Source organism: Platalea leucorodia (genome assembly GCF_965183815.1).
Source record: "Platalea leucorodia genome assembly, chromosome: 11".
Taxonomy (NCBI): domain Eukaryota; kingdom Metazoa; phylum Chordata; class Aves; order Pelecaniformes; family Threskiornithidae; genus Platalea; species Platalea leucorodia.
In genome coordinates this window covers 8,097,918-8,119,101 of record NC_138833.1, presented here as the reverse complement: position 1 = coordinate 8,119,101, position 21,184 = coordinate 8,097,918, and the positions used below count along the sequence as shown (strand labels likewise).

The 21,184-nt window shown below is 46.5% G+C and overlaps 1 protein-coding gene across 9 annotated transcripts in view; it reads right to left on the bottom strand.

Annotated features, from left to right (window-relative positions):
- HDAC3 (histone deacetylase 3) overlaps window positions 1-20,648 on the bottom strand; it is a 59,851-nt gene extending 39,203 nt beyond the window's left edge. For 6 of the 9 annotated variants that reach the window (XR_014229430.1, XR_014229431.1, XR_014229432.1 and 3 more), the window contains exons 1-17: window positions 20,527-20,648; window positions 20,133-20,215; window positions 15,243-15,385; window positions 13,750-13,831; window positions 12,910-12,966; window positions 12,759-12,814; window positions 10,596-10,729; window positions 10,237-10,317; window positions 10,075-10,148; window positions 9,774-9,838; window positions 9,319-9,408; window positions 9,144-9,202; window positions 8,659-8,738; window positions 8,044-8,201; window positions 6,913-7,762; window positions 2,982-3,090; window positions 658-754 (exon numbers count right to left, since the gene is read on the bottom strand). Coding sequence is in view for 1 of the 9 variants with exons in the window: in XM_082323820.1 (XP_082179946.1) it covers window positions 7,693-7,762; window positions 8,044-8,201; window positions 8,659-8,738; window positions 9,144-9,202; window positions 9,319-9,408; window positions 9,774-9,838; window positions 10,075-10,148; window positions 10,237-10,317; window positions 10,596-10,729; window positions 12,759-12,814; window positions 12,910-12,966; window positions 13,750-13,831; window positions 15,243-15,385; window positions 20,133-20,215; window positions 20,527-20,581 (1,287 nt within the window). In the remaining 8 variants the exon portion in view is untranslated. Of the gene's footprint in view, window positions 1-657; window positions 755-2,981; window positions 3,091-6,529; window positions 7,763-8,043; window positions 8,202-8,658; window positions 8,739-9,143; window positions 9,203-9,318; window positions 9,409-9,773; window positions 9,839-10,074; window positions 10,149-10,236; window positions 10,318-10,595; window positions 10,730-12,758; window positions 12,815-12,909; window positions 12,967-13,749; window positions 13,832-14,068; window positions 14,152-14,218; window positions 14,298-15,242; window positions 15,386-20,132; window positions 20,216-20,526 lie in introns of those variants that run through there. The other 3 variants (XR_014229436.1, XR_014229437.1, XM_082323820.1) reach the window with 3 other exon arrangements.
- Between the last annotated feature and the right edge of the window lie 536 nt (window positions 20,649-21,184).

Genomic DNA, 21,184 nt, shown 5'->3' with positions numbered 1-21,184 from the left:
ACATGCGCAAATGGGCCCATCATTGGACAACTTTTTTTTTTTAATACATAAAATCTACATATTTCTCAAACTGGAGTCTCATTGATTTTCTCTCTTGCAAAGAGACATTTTTAAACATACCAAGAGATATCCAAAACATTCAAAATGCACCAAGGTTTTCTTTATAGTAAAAACTCTAGTCTGAATAGCAAAGAGCATTTTCAGGAATTTTCAAAAAGTTGTATTAAAAGAAAAGATGCCATCACTGGCTGAAGAACTCCACAGATCCCCCTGTTCCTGTAAAACCAAGCTATGGAAGTTGGCCAAATGATGAAACAAGGGACAGCTGAATCTTTATTACAATTTAAGGTTGGCTTAATTACTGCATGATCAACCACTTCCCTGAAAACTTCCTGCAAGGCTTCAGTAAGCAACCAAATAAAGAACCGTGGTGCGATACACTACTGCCAGTAAGTTTTAACACTTACTGTCTAGGTACGTACATTTCTTTCAACTTATTCAAAGGACTCTGTTTTAGGTCCTGTTTTAACTTAAGAAGCTTCTGAAATTTGTATTTAGAAGCCAGGCTGGAGTTTTTATGTTGCAGCCACTGCAGAGCCTGGAGCGTCTCCCGGTGATCCCAGCACAGAGGCAGCACCGAGGGTCAGGAATACTCACAGCACTGGATGCAGCTAACAGCACACCATCTCCCCCAGATCATCACGCCCTTCTGCTTCAGAAGCTGCTGCTTCTCCTTGCTCAGGTTCATTTCCAGCTGTTGAAGAAAAGCACACTAGATTTTAAACACCCGCACTCACGGAGCGAGCACGTTCAGCAAGCAAAGCACCATTTCCAACACAAGCTATTAGAGAAGTGTGGTGGCAAATACAACTACTATTAAGCTTATCAAATACCCATTGGATTTTAGTCTCATTAGAAAGCTAAAATCCACTCTGAGAGAAACGAGAAGTGGCTCTACCCAAAACCTGCTTTTGGCCCATTGAGGCAAGTTTATTCTTCTCTTTTCCCTAAACCCTGTCCTAAACAAATTGCTCCTTCAAAGCTGTTTACGAGGTTTCAAGGAAAGGAACATGCAGTTCGTGTGCCATTAAAAAAACAAAACACAAAGGTACAGAGAGCTAGGAGCGGAAAATATTTACAAAACACTGTAAAGGCAAATTAACCAAATAGCAAATTTTAATCGGAAAACCTAGGAGCAGAATTAGAAAGCAAAATTGTCCTCAGCAGTTCAGCCTCCACCAAGGACCACAAACCCTGAGGCTGATGACTGCTGGCAAATGAGTTTCCTTGCCCCAGACACCTTTCAGTAGCCTGCGCTGAGATCACGAAAGGAAAAAGCAACATGCTCCAAAGACGTACAGCTCCAGTCAAAGGCAATTTTTAATTTCTGTAGATAAGCTGCCTGGCCAGTTGTAATACCTGCTTACACAGGACACTGACTTCATCCACCTCCATCCAGAAAAAGTTTTGCCATGCTGATTAAGTGTGGAGTCTTGTGGACTAACCAGGGGATTGGTTTGGTGACCTGTGTACAATTACCCATGGCTCTGGAGCTGCCCAAAAGCATCCATGCCCTTGCTGCTGCAGGTTCTTGCTCTGTGTAGGCACTAAGGCAGGCATTTCTCATTATTTATTCTTTTAAACTCCTAAAGCACAGCAGAGCACAGTGTTTATGACCTGCTGGGAATTCTCTCCCCAGGCAGAGCAGGAACAAGGGCCGAGCTTGTATATTTAAGAGACATTTGAGTTACATTACCATTAAACATATGTTAAATATTTCAGTAGGTTGAAGGCTGACAATAGTGTGCAAGGACAGTTTTTTCTGGACATCTAACCCCTGGGTAGAAATTCTAGATAAATTTCCTTTATTTTCATCCATAAAATTCTACCTAATTTATTGACACAAGTCCAAAGAGCTACAATAAGCTTTTAAAACAGAGCACAGCAAATAAAAAGCAATTAAACAAACACATGATACCCCAGGTGGGTACCCTGAGGCACTAAAGAGGAATGAAAGGTCTCCCTTCAGTCCAAGCTCAATGAAAGGGACAAGAAGGACAACAAGAAGGATGACAAAGGGCAGGGCAGGGCCAGGAAGGGCTGCTGGGGCTGAGTGAAGCCAGGGGACCAAAGCTCTCCTGGCATCACTGCACCCCTTGAGGCTTGCACAGCCCCCTGAGCCCCCCAGCCCCTCTCACTTCTACTTGTGCAGCTGCAAGGGAAGAGCATCAGACATAACTCAAAGGGTCTGCCATAGGAAAGGGTGCATTTTTAACACCTGTTGGCCAAACACACTTAAAATGTGCCTTCCCTCACTAACAACGTCACCTAACAGGGCTGCATTTTGGCTGGAAGAGCTTGAGTTTTTTTCCGCACCCTGAAAAACGAAATTAGGAACGAAGAAGGAAACCTGCCTTCCAGCCCGTGTTAGGCTGCAGAGAGGAGAAACAGAAAAATCCTCCCCAAGACAGGAGTCATGGCTCACATCAAAGGCTTCCGAGCAAGAGGAAAAACAAGGCATCACCCTCCATCTCTGCATGCTATTAGGAAAATTTACTCTATAATTGTTAGCCTTTGTCCAGTCCGACAGTATCAGGGACTGGGAGAGAGATTTTACGAACTCAATCACACACTCTGGAATCAATAAAGGCCACAGCATTCCCAAAATTCTGCACGTGCCATATGAGTTCAGGAGTAGGGAACCTTGTGGGAAGATAATAATTAATAATAATAATAAATAATAATAATAATAATAATAGCAGCAAAGAGAAAACTCCTGCAAGAGACATTTTCTCACTAATTAACAGGCCGAGCAGGAGACCAGAGAAGGAGATAAGACATTAACACTTCTTCCCCTCCTTAGAGGGAACAAAGGTTGAACAGTCAGTGCTACCTGGAAAATCAGCAGCTTCAAAACAGGCTCATTAACTCTGAAAGCCCAACGCCTACAGGACAGGGAGAAGCACAAAGAAACCACAGACCTGTAATCAGGACCTTGCTTGGTCCCCACTGAGCCAGGCTTTGCCTCTCCTTTTCCATGACAGAGGAGCTCCTGAAAAGCTTTGGGTTACACACTCCATCCACCAAAACCTGAAAATAAATGACGTGATTTGATTATCAAAACGCACAAGCACAACTTCATGTACTACACACACTCTCAGCATCATTTTGGGTTTTTATGAGCTCCCAGGGGCAGATTTTCATCCCATCCATCAGCCGGGTGCTATAACACGAGCGCAAACACCTTCTGATCCGGCTCCTGATCTGCAAAGAGCCTTGGGACCTCGGGGTGAGGCGTTAACGCAAGCCAAGCAACGTTAAGGGCTAAACTCAGTATTGCTGAAGTCTCCCGAAAATGCAAAATTAAAGGGTAAAAATGAAAACATAGAATGGAAATATACTATTTTTCTTTTTTTGCAGTTTGCTAAGCCCCGGGGGCCTGCACCAAGCACCCGAGCAGCAACTAAACCTAAACTAACCCCCCAAAACAGTACAGTAAGTGTTTTTATATCGATCAGCGGTAATTTAGAGGAGAAAACCCGAGGTTTTGTTAGCTCCGGTAAAAGCTGCGCCGCCGGCCACGCCGCGCTCACTGCCGCCGCCGCCGCGAGCCCGCCCAGGCCGCGTCACGCCGGACATGAATATTCATGAGGCCCCGCCTCCCCGCCCCGCCGGGCCCCGCCCACCCCGGGCTCCGCCCCCAGGGCAGGGGGCGCATCCCCGCCCCGCCGCGCCCTGGGTGCCGCAGGGGCTGGGCCGGGCCGGGGGGCGAGGGGAAGAGGGAAAAGAGAGGAAAAAACATGCTCTAGCACCCAAAACGGCCTTCACCCTCCCCTGACCCCCGCTGCACACCCACCACTGCAACTCACGGCAGTCCTGCACCTTAGAAACTACCGCTGTTGGACAGAGTTGTGCAAGTGTGTTCTCGAACATTTCCTATGGATAATTAAATCAGGCCTCTCTTAATTCCAGTTGTTGCCAGCCCACCCAGTGTTTTAGGGAGCAGCCTACCAGTGGTCCGGTGACCCAGCCGCTGGGAGGTGCAGGTTTGTCACCTCATCAAGGCTGGGGTCACCCTGGTCTTACCCCAGCACCAGGCGTCCGTGACTGGGCGATGCCGGGGATAAACGCTGGTCTAACACGGCTCCAGTAGCCCTGCAAATACTGGATAGCAAGTATAATGCACGCTTTCTTATTTTTGACAGCTCTGCTGCAGTGCAAAAACACAACTATAAGGGGGGCAGAATCTCTACAGACTGAACTTGTTTTCTAAAAAACAAAACAAATCCACCTTTAGAAACCTAGGTAAGAAAGACAACACTCCAGATTTCCAGCCCTGTTTCAAAACGCAGGACAGAGCAGGGCTCTGAAAAGAGAAAGCTGGGACAGCGCTGAGGGGAAGAATGTGCTGGGAGCATTGCAAGGTAAGTTCATTCCCATCTTCACACGTAAAAGAGAATTACAAGGTGAGAAATTCCCCCCCCAAAGCAAACACTGCCTGCTACCCAAGACAGGAGCCTGAATTGCCCCTGTAAATTGGTTTTGCTACGGAGGGGTGATGACAGCAGCAGAGGGAACAAGCCGGCTCTCCCACACCAGGTGAGAGGCAAGCCGGAATAAAACAAGTTTATTTTCTATTCAGACACAAGCGTTTCTTTTTCACAAGCCTGGCTAGTCACTGGAGCAGCATTTTGTGTCTTCTGATTTGCAACGAACATTTTCTCGGCTACAGAATACTAGAAACAAATAGAGCTGACCAAAGAGGGGTCAGAGTAAGGTCCATCTAGCCCAGTGCCCGCTCCGCAGCAGCCAAACAGCAAATGCAGGAACAGTACAAGCACAGGGTAAGCACGCAGCAATACTTCAACAGAGTATTCACCCAGTCACCAACAATTTGTACCCAGTGTGTCTTTGTATTAACAACCTTGATTCCCCCCCCCCCCCCCCCCCCCCAGTCCCTTTTTGAAACCACAGTCACAGTACCTGGTGGCAAAAGCTTCCACAGCTCAACTAGCTGTGTGCAAAGCAACCTCTTCTGAGCTGGCCCCTTGCGAGTTTCATTTGATGGTCCCCTACTATCTAAATATTTGGAGAAACCCTGTCCAGCACTTGTGGTTTTACAGACCTTACAAATCCTTTCCCTCTCTCCCCAGCTGAAGAATCCTCATCCGAGTCATTCCTCATACGGGAGCTGTGCTATACCTTTGATCATCCTTCCCCACACCTACTCTAATTCTACCATAACTTATTTCTCTGGGCACCTAGTGGGAGTAACACTATTTTTTGAAGAAATGAAGAAAAAAAATGAAGAAAAAAAATGAAGAAAAAAAATGAAGAAAAAAAATGAAGAAAAAAAATGAAGAAAAAAAATGAAGAAAAAAAATGAAGAAAAAAAATGAAGAAAAAAATGAAGAAAAAAATGAAGAAAAAAATGAAGAAAAAAATGAAGAAAAAAATGAAGAAAAAAATGAAGAAAAAAATGAAGAAAAAAATGAAGAAAAAAAAGAAGAAAAAAATGAAGAAAAAAATGAAGAAAAAAAAGAAGAAAAAAATGAAGAAAAAAATGAAAAAAAAAATGAAAAAAAAAATGAAAAAAAAAATGAAAAAAAAAATGAAAAAAAAAATGAAAAAAAAAATGAAAAAAAAAATGAAAAAAAAAATGAAAAAAAAAATGAAAAAAAAAATGAAAAAAAAAATGAAAAAAAAATGAAAAAAAAAATGAAAAAAAAATGAAAAAAAAATGAAAAAAAAATGAAAAAAAAATGAAAAAAAAATGAAAAAAAAATGAAAAAAAAATGAAAAAAAAATGAAAAAAAAATGAAAAAAAAATGAAGAAAAAAATGAAGAAAAAAATGAAGAAAAAAATGAAGAAAAAAATGAAGAAAAAAATGAAGAAAAAAATGAAGAAAAAAATGAAGAAAAAAATGAAGAAAAAAATGAAGAAAAAAATGAAGAAAAAAATGAAGAAAAAAATGAAGAAAAAAATGAAGAAAAAAATGAAGAAAAAAATGAAGAAAAAAATGAAGAAAAAAATGAAGAAAAAAATGAAGAAAAAAATGAAGAAAAAAAATGAAGAAAAAAAATGAAGAAAAAAAATGAAGAAAAAAAATGAAGAAAAAAAATGAAGAAAAAAAATGAAGAAAAATAGTCAAGACTCTTACAGAAACTGCAACTCAAAGGAACCATGATTTCTAAAACAATTGCAGGAAAGGTTTCTTGAATCAGCTCTGCAGCTTTCTGCAAAGATTTTACTGGAATCGGAGGCACAAGCAGGAGCATCCATCAGCCCACATGTCCTCTTGTAAGGGAATTCAGGGCTCTCTCCTCATTGTGCAGTGATGCTCAAAACTCACCAGCATACACTTCGAGGAGCTGAATGCCCTCCACTCATTCAGACAGGTCAGAGAGCAGAGGACACTACCCTGCCAGGGATGATATGCATGTTCTCAATCCTTGGGAGGACAGGACCCAAAAAGGTGTGAGCATTAAACAGACGAACAACAGGTCAGGTAAGAAAAATACTGCCTCTTCATTTAATGTTTAAAGACATCAGTAAACAAACATAACAGTACAGATAGTCAGAAGCTAAACCCCTCCCACCTCCCCGAACGGTGCACTCCAAACCACAACAGGTACCAGGTGACGACTCGGGAGAAGGAGCAGCAAAGTCTGGGATTCGAGGGAAGGCCGAGAGAAATCTCTGCTGTGTGAGGGCAAGACAACAGGACTTGGAGGAAGCAGCGTCCCTCACCCACGAGCAGAGTGATGTCTCCTGGGTACAGTCAAGAGGGAATGGTTTCCACTCTGAGCAAGCAGCCCAAATCTCTTGCTAACACACAGAAGGGCCATGTGTGAACTTGGAAAACACAGCTGGAAGCTACATTAGAGGTGCAAGACACACTATGTACTGACCTTGGCAGCCAAACCTCTGTTCCACAGTGATTTTAGCCTCTCGAAGAATAAAGGAAACAGGGGAGTTAGGTCCAACTCGGCAAAGTGTTGCAGTACTGGTTTGTGAATGCAAAACTGAGTATGGGGGAACAAACAAGACTATGCTCTGCATACATTCTTCCACCCTGCTCCATCAAGCTGCTCCCTGCTCCAGGGACACTCCAATCCCTATCCCACAACTGGCCTTGTCTTCTTGAATCGTTTTCCTTGAGCTGTGGAGCGTCACATGGTTAGAAGGGACATCAGGAAGCAACCCTCAGTGCAGGCTTCAGAGGACAATCGACTGGGTACCTGAGTGGAGGGCCGGGGAGAGCAGGATGTATCAGGTGTTGCTGCTGAAAAGAGGCAGAAATCGTAGGCACAACCGCTCCAGCTCCCACCTTGCTGGCAGAAGCCGGCATGGGAGTTACGGGCGTGACTGAACCAGCGCTGGTCAGGCTCTGAAGGCAGTCACATGGCTGCCAGCCAGCACACAGCACAGATCAGAGTGCTACTTGGATTTCCATTTCCCAGAGTGGCGACAGCTGGAACTGTGACATGTGGTGGAAAGTAAGGAACACATTTCACTGCTCTCTGCCTCTCCAGGTAGCAGAAGCCTGCAGTGGTGTTGTTTCTGCTGCCACCGCATGCAATCAAATATGAAGGGAGGGCTAACTGGCTCCTACATGGCCCAGTTGTCTGCTCCAAGCACCCATGTCCGATGCGGGACCCCCCAAAGTCCAGAGCCCCACACTAGAGCCCTCAGATCTCAACGTCACTCTCTTTGTCGTTATCGTGGTCACCGTCATAAAACTCGTTGGCAGCTTCAGGCCTGGGGGAAAGACAATCACCATCAGTGAGAAGTGCCCTGGCACCCTTGAGGCCAGAGAAGAACACCTGGGTCACACCGCCCAAGGTCAGAAGATGCCCTTGCACCCAAACACCCCATGAAATGTTATGTGAGGAGACCACACATTTCTAGAGAAAGGCTCCCTGGATAAAACCAGGGACTCTGAAGTAACTTAGTATCTGTTCTAGGGAACAGACTGTCTCCAGCAATCCTAGCACGGACAGAAAGGGAAGCCTATTTCTCCAGAACAAGAGAGCTCGTACCTGCTGTAGTTTTCCTCAGAGCCTCTTTCCTCTGGATCAGGCTCATCTGTGCGATCATAGCTGAGTAAGTCAGAAGGAACATCATGGATCTGCACGCTGGGAGCATGGTTCAGCATTTTCAGATTCTCAAATATTGTCTGCCTGATCTGATCCAAGTACTACATAGGAAAAACAGAGAGGAATCACCACAGTGAGATCTGGCAGTTTGCACAGTCACAACTGTCAGCACTGCTATCTGCCTGCATCATCTATGTGGTGGCCACGAGAAACACATTTGTGCAAAAAGCTATTTATCAGAGCTCACCTCAGAGGAGAGGTGAGAGAAACACATTTGTGCAAAAAGCTATTTATCAGAGCTCACCTCAGAGGAGGTGGGAGAGTTAATTCAATCATTGATACTCAAGCACACAGAAAACAGTAAGACAACCCAGCAAGGTTCTCTAATGCTATGAGACTTTCTGCCATCACAGAGGAAAGGCTTTGCTTGTTCTTCATCAGCTTTCTGACCCACAAGAATTCCTTGCCTGGGCTCTACCTGGTTTCACAGGACAGAGCATCAACCACAGGATTTTGGGACTACATAGCTGATACTGCAATAAGGCTGCAAGCACTTACCTGCCTGGAGTTCTGATTTTCAATCCTCGTACTGACATCAGGGTGAAGAGTGAAGTCTGGAGCAAAGTATTCAAAGTACTCTGTGATGGGACAAGCAAAAGAGTTACAGCAGGGAGGCAAGGGAGCTCAGCCACCAGCCGCTCTGCAGGGAAGCAGAGCTCACTCTCCCACCACGCTAGCTGTGATCAGACCTTAAAAAGCACAGTGACGCACAGCTCTGCAATCACAAGGAATTATATGAAACAACAGAGCGAGCAAAAGTAACGCTCAGGTCACTGAATAGGAAACAATCCAAATTAAATGATACATGACACAGTAAGGGTATGTCTGTCCAGCAAAGCCTGCAAGTGGGTGGTAGGGGATAACTAAGGCCATTTCTAAGATCAGAAACTGTTGTTGCTTTGGCCCTCGTCTTATCTCTGGTCAATGCAGAATAGAAGTGTTAATTCTTCAGCTAATGAGGAAAAAATGCAACTCCAGCTTACCACTGTATGGGAGCTCTTCGCTAATTGCTTCATCTACAAGCAATGACGTTTCGTAAGTCCTGAAAACATGGAATAAGATGAGCTCAGTCCAGAGAAAGCTACATGGTGCACGCAGGGACAAAGCCCACAGCAACTGCTTAACCAGTGACCTTCAACAAGCACAGAAGAGACTCACCAGCATCGTGCCACATTGCGGACTGTGTAACCACCTCCTCCGAGTACCAGCAAGGGGATGTTGAAGCTCTTTACATACTCCACACACTCCCTAGAAAACCCAAACAAAAAAATGCCAGAACTGTTAACTGCAGCACATATTCACATCAGAAATGCCACCGTACACTCAAAACACTACCATGGCTGGTGTGATACACCTGGAGTTCAGGGGTTCCACCCAGGGAGCCTGAACCATGTGCTACTCTGTGAGCCACTGCTCTGCAGTGCCTTGTACAAAGTCTCATTCTGAGACACCCTCCTGTCACACAAGAGCTAAAAAAACTCCAAAGAACTGCTGGTGCTGCTGGAAGGCCGAAGTCAAAGCTCAAGCCTCACAGCACAGGACTCTACTAGAACCCTTCAGACTAAAGGATGGTCTTTCAACTAACTGCTCTGCCTCAGCCCCGCTGTACTTACCCATGTCCTCTTATACTGAGGTTAAAACAACCCAAACGGTCACAACCCAGAGAATCAGCACCACACTGGGGAACAGAAAAAGAACAAGTGAATTTTTAATACGGAGGCATTGCTTTCCAGACATACATCAGCATCCCTACCCCTTGGCCACCCTCATCCACCAGAGGGTACAGACAGCAGCTCAGCTAGGACACAGCAACCCTCATTCCCCGGGAACACAAGGTAACACATTGATAGCAGCCCCCTCCAACCTACAGCCTCTGAAAGGGACAGACATGTGCACAGAGGCTTGCTTTCTTACCTGCAGTACTATGCAGGTGGGCTGATAGTAATCTACCACCTGGTTAATGACTGGCTGGAAGAGGTGTTTATAACCTTTGGAGAGAAAGATGGATTTGTTATGGCTCTGGAGCAGAAGGACCAGCAAATGCCTGGACAAGGGGAAACAGCAGGGAACACCTACTTTGGTCATCAATGCCGTCTCGCAGAGGCACGTTGAGACAGTAGTAACGACCGCTCTCTGCACCAACTTCATACATGTCACCTGGCCAGGGAAAGACAGCAAAGTAACAACAGCTCTGAGACTTCGGACGTGCGGAAAGGCCAGATCTGGTCTGGGTTTAGATCTCTCAACCTAGCTAGGATCCCTCTTTCTTACAAATAACTATACTTCTCTTCCTCTCTAATTGCTTTTCCATGCCCTTTCTTCCATCATTTCTCCCTGCAGCTCTAATTTTGTGATTTTACACTTTTATACTCCAGCAGAGCTTTCAAAGGATTCTGAAGCAAGGCCAGGTTCACACTATAAGGGAAAATACATACCTGTACCAGGAAAGAAATAGTTCCCATATTTATGAAAGGACACTGTCATGACACGGTCTGTCAAGTAGAAAGCCTCCTGCACACCGTCTCCATGATGGATATCAATATCAATATACAGAACACGTGGGTGATATCTATTGAATACAGGAGGAAAAACAGCATTACTGCCTGTACCGAACCAATCCTCACTCTTCCCCACATGCCTCAGTATCACCTAGAGCACTGAAAACCACCACTGACATCTACCTGCAAGCCCACTTGCCAAAAGAACCCACCTGTCCCACCCCAGGCATATCAAATGGCTTTAGATACGTGACATTTGTATGTAGTCAAACACGCCCCACCACTAAAGCATTTTCTTCTGATATGCTCAGAAAGAGATATTAGAATAAAAGGTTTTCACATGGGACCAGAAATATCTTGGAAAGCACAGGATAAAGACAACCTATTTTAACCACCTGGGGTTAGAAAGTTGAGGGGGTTTGTTTCTTCTACGAACAGCATGCCGTTAGTTAATCTTTAAGAGCACCAATGATTTTTAACCATACGTGGAAATGGAAGGTAAGCCAGTCAAGGAGGAGGTAGGAACACTTACTTCCCTCCATGTGCCAGAGTACTGGCAGCACCGTGTCCCAGCTGGCTAGCACCAAGAACACTAGGCTGGACTAAATTTACTGGAGAAGCAGCCGGCTGGGTCACAGAGACAGAGGGTGAAGAAGGGGAGATCATCACAAGTAAATACATTGGGGTAATGGTCAAAGCTTATGTGCTGTCTAGCACTGGAGACATGGTCCTAAGCCATCCCTGCCTGCCAGCTCTGGAGCTGCCTGCTCAGCTGAAGAGAACTTCTGCAACTTTTCATAATGAAATACTGCATCTGGTCAATGCCCAAAGAGCAGGGGATCTGACATCCATGCCAAAATCCTAGGGGACTGGGAAGGGACCTGGAAAAAACAAGACAACATCGAAGCAGAGAAGAGGAGCATGTGGTTTGCGCCATCTGTGTTGGAACCATGGCTTTAAGCATGTCTGCAGTGATCTGATCAAACTGGTTGATGGGGCTGACCCATGCTGATTAGCAGACCAGTACCTTGCCTCAGTCTCCCAAGAGAGACACAAACTATCTAAAACAGCCCAGATTATTCATCCCGTAGACAAATGACAGCAAGGAGAAAAAGGGGATGCATACACAAAGCCCTTGCACACTGATAAAGGGAGAAAGGGACCTTCTAAGAGCAGAGGCACCACAGTACTCCCATGGTGGGAAGCAAACTCAAGTATGCAGCCACCTGCTGCAGAAATGGTTCCTGAAAACAGGGAACAAAAGAATAGGGACATATTATAATCTCCCATGATGGGTAACTGGGCTGTATTTGAAGCTTCTGGCATATGGGACTCATGTGAGACTAGAAAATGGGATATGCAGTGAAGACCTGAGGTTCCAAACACAGAGCAGGGAAGATTGGCAGAGAGGAAGGAGGTACAAGAAACCCCAGTACATCCCATAAATCTGACTTTGAGAGCAAGTAAGCTTGCCACCAGTCATGTAACTATTATATGGTCAACGCCAAATCTTTTTTAATTCCATAACATCTTGTCTCAGATTCAGTGACAAGGAGGGTATTTGAGAGTAAACAAAAAAAATTATCACAGATTAATCCAAGAAACGGAAGGTATTTCTGTAACTCTTCCTCCCATTCTGAATTTATTTTTCATTTTCCACTCAAAGCAAGTGTCCTTTGATCATCCATGTGTTGCTCAAGTCCTGTTCTTAAGCGACTCAAGCAAATCAAGAAAGATTCGAGTCATTTAACTGTCTCCAGTGAGCCATTATTTGCATTTACCTACAAAAGGCTCACTGTGGCAAAAACAATGAGACTCAGGAGACCCTGAAATGAGTATTTCACAGATGGATGAGAAATGGAATTGAAGAACTCTTCTGTATCCCTTAAGCTGCATGCAACAAAACTGGAGTCAGATATTCCAATTCTCAAGGCCCTCTTCTTGTGCCTAAAGAGAACGCCAGGCCAAAAATCAAGTTGTTGGCCTTCCTGGACTCTATAAAGGCAAATGAGGCAGGGAAATAGGGAGAGAGAACAGTGAAGCAGCAGAGGGAAACCACACGCCAGCCAGGAGAGTACTGCACTTGCCCCATGTCCTTACTTGAGCAGCTCCAGGATGCCAATAACTATGTCGTTAACATAACAAAACCCAGAAGCCTGGAAGATAGAGAAAACCAAGTAGCATTAGAATGGGATCAACACAGAGCCTGGGCCTCAAAAAGACAGAGGAATACGCAGATTTGCCTCATTACCTCAAACTTCTTGGCATGATGCAGGCCCCCTGCCCAGTTTATTGCAATATCACAGATCTAAGAAAGGAAAGATAAGTTAGTTGAAGGTGACAGTGTGGTAACAACCACCTTGCACCCACTTCAACCTGCCCAACTCTGTGGCCCACAAACACCCTTCTGGCCTTTCCTTCTCCTACGGAGAAGGCCTTTGGCCTTTCCAAAGCTCCATCTTGGTCATTAGCCCAGTCAACAGTTTCGGTTACATCATGTCCATACTGGATTAGTCCTGTGCTCTACATTCCCTGTTAGGCCAGAAAAGATCATCTCCGACCACCACTGCTCCCCCTCGAGCCAGCAGCAGGCAGAGCACCCAGCACATACAGTTTGTTCCTGCACTTGTTCTTTACACTCATTAGACCTTTCTCAGGTCTCTAGAAGACTCAAATCTCTGTAGTTTTTCTTTATACCCTCATGAGGGACCCTCTTCTTCAGACCTACTGTGTGGTCTCATTTAGTGCATTTCCACAGCAGAGACCTAGCAGCACTCTTGAGGTCTCCCAGCAGCCAGTTTCACTGAAGAGCTGACGTTTGTTCTACAGTGCTGAGAGTACTTTGTGACTTTAGTACATGCAGCATTAGTATCCTCCGACTCCCTCCGGACTAAACATCTACTAAATGGTTGCCTCTGACAGTACAGGAATGGCCTCAAGCTTAACAGCCCTACAGCACTAGGTATTTACACTGCAACACAGCAGTGCTTGCTATGTTGTTCTACAAAACAAGACCATGAGGTTCTCCTTAAATTGAAAACCAGTTGGCTTATGCCTGTGTTTCAAAAGATAAGCACATCAGCTCAGTTACCTTGTTGTTCAGCTGTGTTGCTCCCTGCAGGGAGGCCCCAGTATAGCGAGAGCAAAATTCAAAGAGGCCTGGAAACACTGGGCTGAAAAAGAAACCATGATTTGAACACAGAACATCTTCTCATTCCTCCCCATTTCTCCAGAGCAAAGCCAGGAATAAAACTGTCCAGGGACATTACCGAAGCAAGATCAAAACTCATTCTCTGTGAAAGAGTTAATTTGAGACCACTCTGACCCTGCTTATAACACACTGAGTACCAGCAGGCGAGCAATCTGACTGCAAACACAATGGGAAATTCAGTGAATTTGATAATGATTACCACAGCTTCCAAGCTAGTCCCAAAAAGGCTCCCCTGCTCACAATGCGTGCTGGCGTCTGTCCTGCAGCCCTGCTGACCTGTGCCCAGAGCTAGGACATGATGTGAGACACTGCATCAGGAGAGGGGAGGACTGGTCTGCTCCTGTAGTACCTCCTCCTGGCTGCATCTGGAAGATCCTGTGCCCCCTCTCCTTCCAAGCACCCAGCCCAGCGCGTGATATATTGCAACCGGAGATAACGGTGCCTTTAAGACAGCGCTGAGGTCTGATCCATCCCACCACGCAGAGCCAGCCCAGGCACCAGGAGAGTACAGAAACACAGGACATGGAGCCCCTGTGTCACCAGCTTGCTGGCATCATGTCACACATTTCATTCATGGACGAGCAATGGCTTAAAGACTGTGGGGTTATTTCCACTTTCATTTCTGATAAGAAGATGGTTTCTGGTCATCAGAGCAGCAAGGTTACAGAACAGTCTTCTGATTCTCAGCCTAAATATTAAAAAACAGGCCATACTAGTATATTCTTGGGATAAGACTGTTCTCTAGCTAACATAACTCCTCCCGTGCCAGTACTTACAGCTTTCCCCTCCACAGAATACATAAGAACAATCTTACTCTCTGACAGCCCTTATAATCCTCAATGATACAAGGCATATTGCTATTTCCTCAGTCACCCACAGAGCCCTTCCACACATTTCTTTCAAGTTTCATCTCTCACAAGCATTAAAGACTGGAACTGAATATTCTCAACAAAATCTCATGTAGTTTTGTACAGAAGCATAAGTATCTCCTTAGTTCTACCTGAAAATCAGGCTCTCAAAGCTGTCTTGGATTTAACATACACATATTAAGGTAGAGAAAATGACAGGCAATTACTTAAAAAAACAGTTAGCATCTCCAAGAAGAACTGGAGGCTCTGCAAGAACAAGTAGTGATACAGTCTCTAACCCAACAAGCTTACAGCCTAAATATAGATCTAAAAAGGAGGACTGCAAGATCTAAAGAGAAGGGAAAGCAATCAAGGAGGTTCCGGTAATATACACAGGAGGGACATGTACCTCATTCTGGTTAAAAACAAATAAGAAATGGGACATTCTAAAAGAGCTCTCTGGACATAAGCAATGCAGGATGACCCTTCCCGACTGCGGGTTTGCAGGCGGCACAGAGCACTCACCAGTCATCGCCCACGTTGAAGGCGTTGAGGCTCTTGGTGAATCCCTGCATATTGTTGGGACTCACTCTTTGCAGGAAGTCTATGTAGTCCTCGGAGTGGAATCGGCACATGTCATGCTGCGATGCCTGGTACGGTTTGAAAACCTTCAGAGAGAAAGGCAAGACTTATTTCCCATCCAAACTCATGGCTGCTTTGGCTGTAAGAAATCTCAAGCTAATTGACAAACGACCTCCACGAGGTTTATCTAAAAACCTTCCAATACATTGGATTCCTGACTTTTGTGTTCATTTAAGTTCAACAAGTTGCTCCATGAAGCCTGCTTTCCTACTGATTTTTCCTCTTTCAGCCATAAACCCGTCTCCTGCCTCTCATAATAACTGCAGCTCTTGCCACATACTCTCTGATGCCTTCCTTCCCCCACTGCACACACACCCTTGGGCAAGCCAGCAGAATAAAACAGCTGAGTTCAAACTACAGCTTTTTCTTCACTGGGGGGCACTATTCCCTTACCAGTCACCAGCTTTCATACAATTTTAAGACCTTGATATAGTGGTGGTTTGAGCCCCTCTGTCAGACTTGCCTGTAATGGGCTGATGGGTTCAAAAGTTATTTAGAGAAAGCTCACAAGGCAGACTGAAGAGTTGCGTAAGCTTTGCTTCCTTTGGAAAGCTGGCGAAAAATGGTCAAGGAACTGGATGGATTCAAATTAAAGATCTTGTGACAATACAGGCTTGCCAGTTTGGCACTTAACACACATACTTCAACATGGCGGAAGTTAAAAATTAACACCACATACCTGGCAAGAGGAAATTAAAGTTGCACTGAAATCAACAAAAGATCTTTTCTGTATTTCCCAATTTCTCTTAAAGCAGAACATGAAAAAAATAGTAAGAAGCACGAGCTTGTCTCCAAAGGGAAAATTCATCAGGGTAACTGCACCAATGCGCCTACTTCCTGGGCTAAGCAGGAAACCTGTTAATTTTGAGAGACACAATACACTCTAACAAACACATCGTCTCCTTTCCTGAACTGATCTCCATGTGGTATGATGTTTCCCACATGGATGCATGGGGTTTGATGTCTCTCCAAGGCTGCTGCCTCTGACAACTCAAACAAGGAGGATAAGGCGACTCACAAGCATGAGCCATTAGTGCAGCTGCTAAGGGTGAAGGCAAGACCTATTTCCCACAAGGGCTCTGCACAGGTACCTCCCAGGAATCCAGATGGCTAATTAAATCAAACAAGACCAAAACCAATGCTGAAGAGCTCTCACAAAGAAATAGCTCTCACAGGATATCCAGAGGCTCTCCTGGACCACAAAAAGTAGAGATGTGATTCAAAGCAGAAAGGGGGGGGAAAGACCAAAAGCTTCAACACTGACTCAGCTGCTGGCAGAAGAAACCTGCCTCCTTCCACCCTTCACCCAGCAATCCCACCCACCTTCCTAAGCAAGCTCTGGCACTCAGCCCCCTCTTTCTGCTGCCTTGTTTTTCTAACTGTACAGAAAACTTTCCTGGCTTTGCCGAGTTGCATCAGTTCACGCAGGGATCCAACAGCGTCCAGACACAGCACAAGAAAGGCAGCGGGAAGACGCAGCAGAGGAGCAGGGAAGGTGAGCAGCAGGACGACCCTCCCTCTTTCAGCAATGCTGAGCCTTGGTTCACCACATTCTTGTGCACTGCAGCCACAGATAAGCTGGGAAAGGTGCGAAGGGGCGAACCTAGCTCGACAGGATAGCGGCCTTTTATTTGGAGGTAGAGAGGGCAGATAATGATATAACTGCAACACAAAGTTAACAGGAGCTTTTATAGTCAGAACTGACTGTAATCCCTGCTTTTATTTGCTCGTAACTTTGCCAGTCACTGGCTGTTCAGGATGAAGTTTCCTCTGCAGTTTTTACCTTCATGATGGCATCTTGTGGAAAATATAACCCCCAAAAAAGGGTTTCAAGACTAAAAATACGGTGAAGCGTACAGCTCTGCCTACTGCCTCATTCAGACATGGATTTGACATTTAGAAGTGTTACGTCAGAATATGCTTTTTGCTGTTTCTGCAAGAAAAATTCCAACCCTAGGGAAGTTATTCCTAGAAGTTCATACATTTACAGTAAAAATCTGAAAGATAAATTCTGCAAAGATTCCACGTGCCCTGAGTGTACTCCAGCTGCATCCCACCCTGCGAGCACAACTGCAGGTCACTGCAGCTGGATGCGATTTTACTAGGGAATTATATTAATTACACAGGGAAGCTTTTCTAATGTTTAAACATACCAAATTAATTTTATATATTGCATCAAGGAACTGTTCCACTTGTCCATTCTAGCACCTTCCTTTAAAAATTGATATTGTGCTTTAGTTTTGGGACAGCTTATTTTCTATTTGCCTTCGCCCAATCCGCAAGTGTCTCACCACAGAAGCAGATATGCTGGCAGTGGAAGAGCTTGAACTTGAGCCCATGCCAAACGCCAGGCACTTGTACAGGGCTAGAGACAATAACAAAGTTGTGCAGCACGGACGGGCAGGTACAAAGCAGCCAAGATCTAGCTTTTCTCTCTGTCCCACTTGTATCGGTTTGGCTGTTCAGACTTTGCCCTAAAAAATAAAAAGCAGGAAAACTACTGCTATCACGCTTGCAAGAATTTTGCCCTTTGTCCTGCCCATATAGTGGAGAAAACACTGTAAACATGCCAGAATTAAAATCACTGGTCTAATCCTGCTCTCTTGTGCTCACAGTGATACAACTTTAATTTTAACATTACACGATTCTCAAGTTCTTGAGAAGCGACCTTTAAGGATAGTCTTTTTTTGGTATGACAACAACTAAATATTTAGTCAGGTCTCTGAGGGCGCAGTCAAAGTTGGTTATAGTTTTGCTTAACATCTAATGGTGGGGATGAGAGAACCTGGGAAGCTAATCACAGTCTGGAGAAGTGCCTGCTCTAGCTGGAGAGGGACTGGAATTTGCACGTTTCCGTCTGACAGCTCTGCACGACCACTGTGTTTTCACAGCAGCTCACGATTTATCCCTAAAGCATGCTGCAGATGTGAAAACACATCACTGAGACAAGTTGATCATGCTTTCTTCTCCACAGCCTGAAAATAAGCCTGACTATTACCAGTTACTTGCAATCATCTACAACTGCAAGCAATAATCTACAATCAAGTCCTACAATCATTTTGAGAGCACATGGCTTCAAGTAACCTGCAGGGTCATCCAGTTCAGGCTCATGAGTAACAGTGGAAGTGGCTGGTTTGCAGAGCATCACACAGAGCAGAGCCTGACTGCAGAAGGGTGAGGAACGCATATGGGATGCACAAGCACAGAGAAAGGGATAGGGGAAAGTCAAAACATCCCTCACAGACTGGAGCAATGACGGTTTTGTACCCATTTTTCCCCTCCCCTCCCTGTTTGCCAGCTATGCATGGGATGACTGTGACAGAAATGCTCTTCACCTCTTTTAATTCCCATGAAAAGAGACCGTAAATGCATTTATGTCCCTATACACATACACACACGTACATAAAACCAGAAGCACCTGGAGCTGTAGCCTACAATGTTTAGAATAACATTCCGGGTAGGGGCCTTTCCCCCGGGCACATCAAACGAATCACAGGCTGCGGAGACAATAGGCAGCAGCTACACCCGGCCTCTGGATCAGATAGCACAACCTGGAACTGCACCAGTCAGCCCAGGAATTAAATCGCTCAATGGTCCGAAACAGCCTAGAAGCAATCCTGCTGCACCGAAAGCAAGAATAAGCCAACAGGAGACAAAACAAGTTGCCCCAAAATGATCAGCAGCTGCAGGTGGCATGCTCTGCACGTCAAAATGGGCAAAAGCCATCTCAAAAGGGGCAGAATGGTAGATTTTTACCATTCCTGCCTTGATCTTGTATCGTGATGCATTAAGTTACATGCCCTGTGCTCCTGAGCACTTTTCATTTGCGCTGTGCTGCAAGAGCGGGCAGAAAAGTGAACAAGGACTCTAGGGAAATGAGGATGGTTCAATCCTGCTTGCATCAAGTGAAATAAAATAATTCAAAAGAGGGGTGCCATACATTCGTAGTGATATTCCATCATCCCAAAACTAGTTCATTTCTTGAAAGATGAAGATTTAAGTTTTCTTTTTGATTATCACTACATGCTGATCATGTTTTACCAGGTTTACACAGGCTGGATATCAGGAAGAGAAAAATCCTTCTTACAGTAACAACTGCAGTGCACTGGACTAGGTTGTTTGAGCTGGCTGGCCAACAAAGACTTTGAAAAGCAGGCTGGCCAATCATTTATCAGGTATGAGATGGGATTAGTGAAGCCCATTAAGGCATCAAGGTGAATTACCAAGCCTCTTGAGGGTTTTTTTTTCAGCTTTACTATTCTATGATGACGCAGCCCTCAGTCGTCACTAGGTCCTTCCTAGGAGGGGCTACAGACACAGAAATTTCATGTATGGTCAACAGTGGCAACGCTGCAGCTCCAGGCACAGCACTGTATGCACAAGTTTGAACAAGACACTGACAACCAAAGATGGTGCCTTTCAAATCAGCTCTGGGTGGTATGGTGGGGGCTCAGGCCGATAAGGATGCCTGAGACTGCTTAAAGCCTTGTCTGCAACAACTCTGTTACCTGCTGTGCCAAAAGTGGAGCTGAAGGAGAGGCACCGACACAAGAAAGCTGCAAAAAACCTACTAACACAGTCCGAGCCCTAACACAGAGGCCACAACTGAAGTCAGCAGGACAGTGCACAGCTCTCCGGCACCTTTCATATGTGCCAAACCCTGAAACATCCACTTTGGCGGCTGCCTGCCCAAAGCCACCTGCTGCAGCCCCTCTTGCCCCGCCATCTGGGTAGGGGGGGCCCCCATTGGACCCCAGGAGAAGGGCCACTTACGATCATCTTCTTGTAGAGCCCGTAGTGCAGGACCAGGCTGTGGGTCAGCGCCAGGCGATGCGGCTTCATGGGGTGCCCCGCTCCTGGAAGGGAAACGACACGGGGAGTCACCGGAGGGAGGGAGGGACACACACCTCTCCCCCCACCCCCGGGGCCGGGCCCAGAGCAAGGCCGTCACAGGACCCGCAGGGCCGTCACAGGACCCGCAGGGCCGCCCCCTCCCAGGCCCGCTCGGCCCCGGGACGTGGTGAGAGGACCGTCCCCAGGCCGCCCCGGCGAGCCAGGGCCGGGCTGGGCCGTCCCCTCCGCCCCGAGCCGGGACCGGCCCCGCTCGGCTCCTCCTTCTCCTCCGCCACGGTTCTCCTCCGGCCCCGCCGCCCGCCCCAGCCCGCACCGTAGTGGAAGTTTCCCACGTCCGGGTCGTAGAAATAGGCCACGGTCTTCGCCATGGCGGAGAGGCCGGGACCCACCACCGCCGCCGCCGCGCGCTGCCGCAGACGTCATCACGCCGCGACCGCGCCGCGAGCCCACGCCTGCGCGGCGCAGCCGACAGCGAGCGACGGACGGCGCCGGGGGGGCGTGGCCGAGGGAGGGGCGATCGCCGCTGCGGCGTCCCCGCGGTCCTAGCGCCTGCCCCGGCAGCCCCAGCTGTCCCCGGTTACCTGGAGTCGCACCCCAGTAACCCCTCGCTGCCCCCCAGCTACCTCCAGCTTCCCCCCAGACACCCCCAGCTGCTCCCAGTTGCCCGCTGGATTCTCTCCTGTAATCCTACATCTGCTCTCCAGTCACCCTCAGCTGCCCCCAGTCACCCCTCACTGCCCCTCAGACACCCCGACTTCCCCCAGCTGTCCCCAGTTACTCCCAGGTGATCCCCGTTACTCTCAGTTGATCCCAGTTGCCCACTGGATTCTCTCCTGTAGCCCTACAGCTGCCCCTCAAGTCACCCCCAGCTGCTCACCGGTTACCCCCACTTGTCTCCCAATCAGCCCCAGCTGCCCCCAGTCACCCCCAGCTTCCGCCAGTTACTCCCAGTTGCCCACTGGATTCTCTCC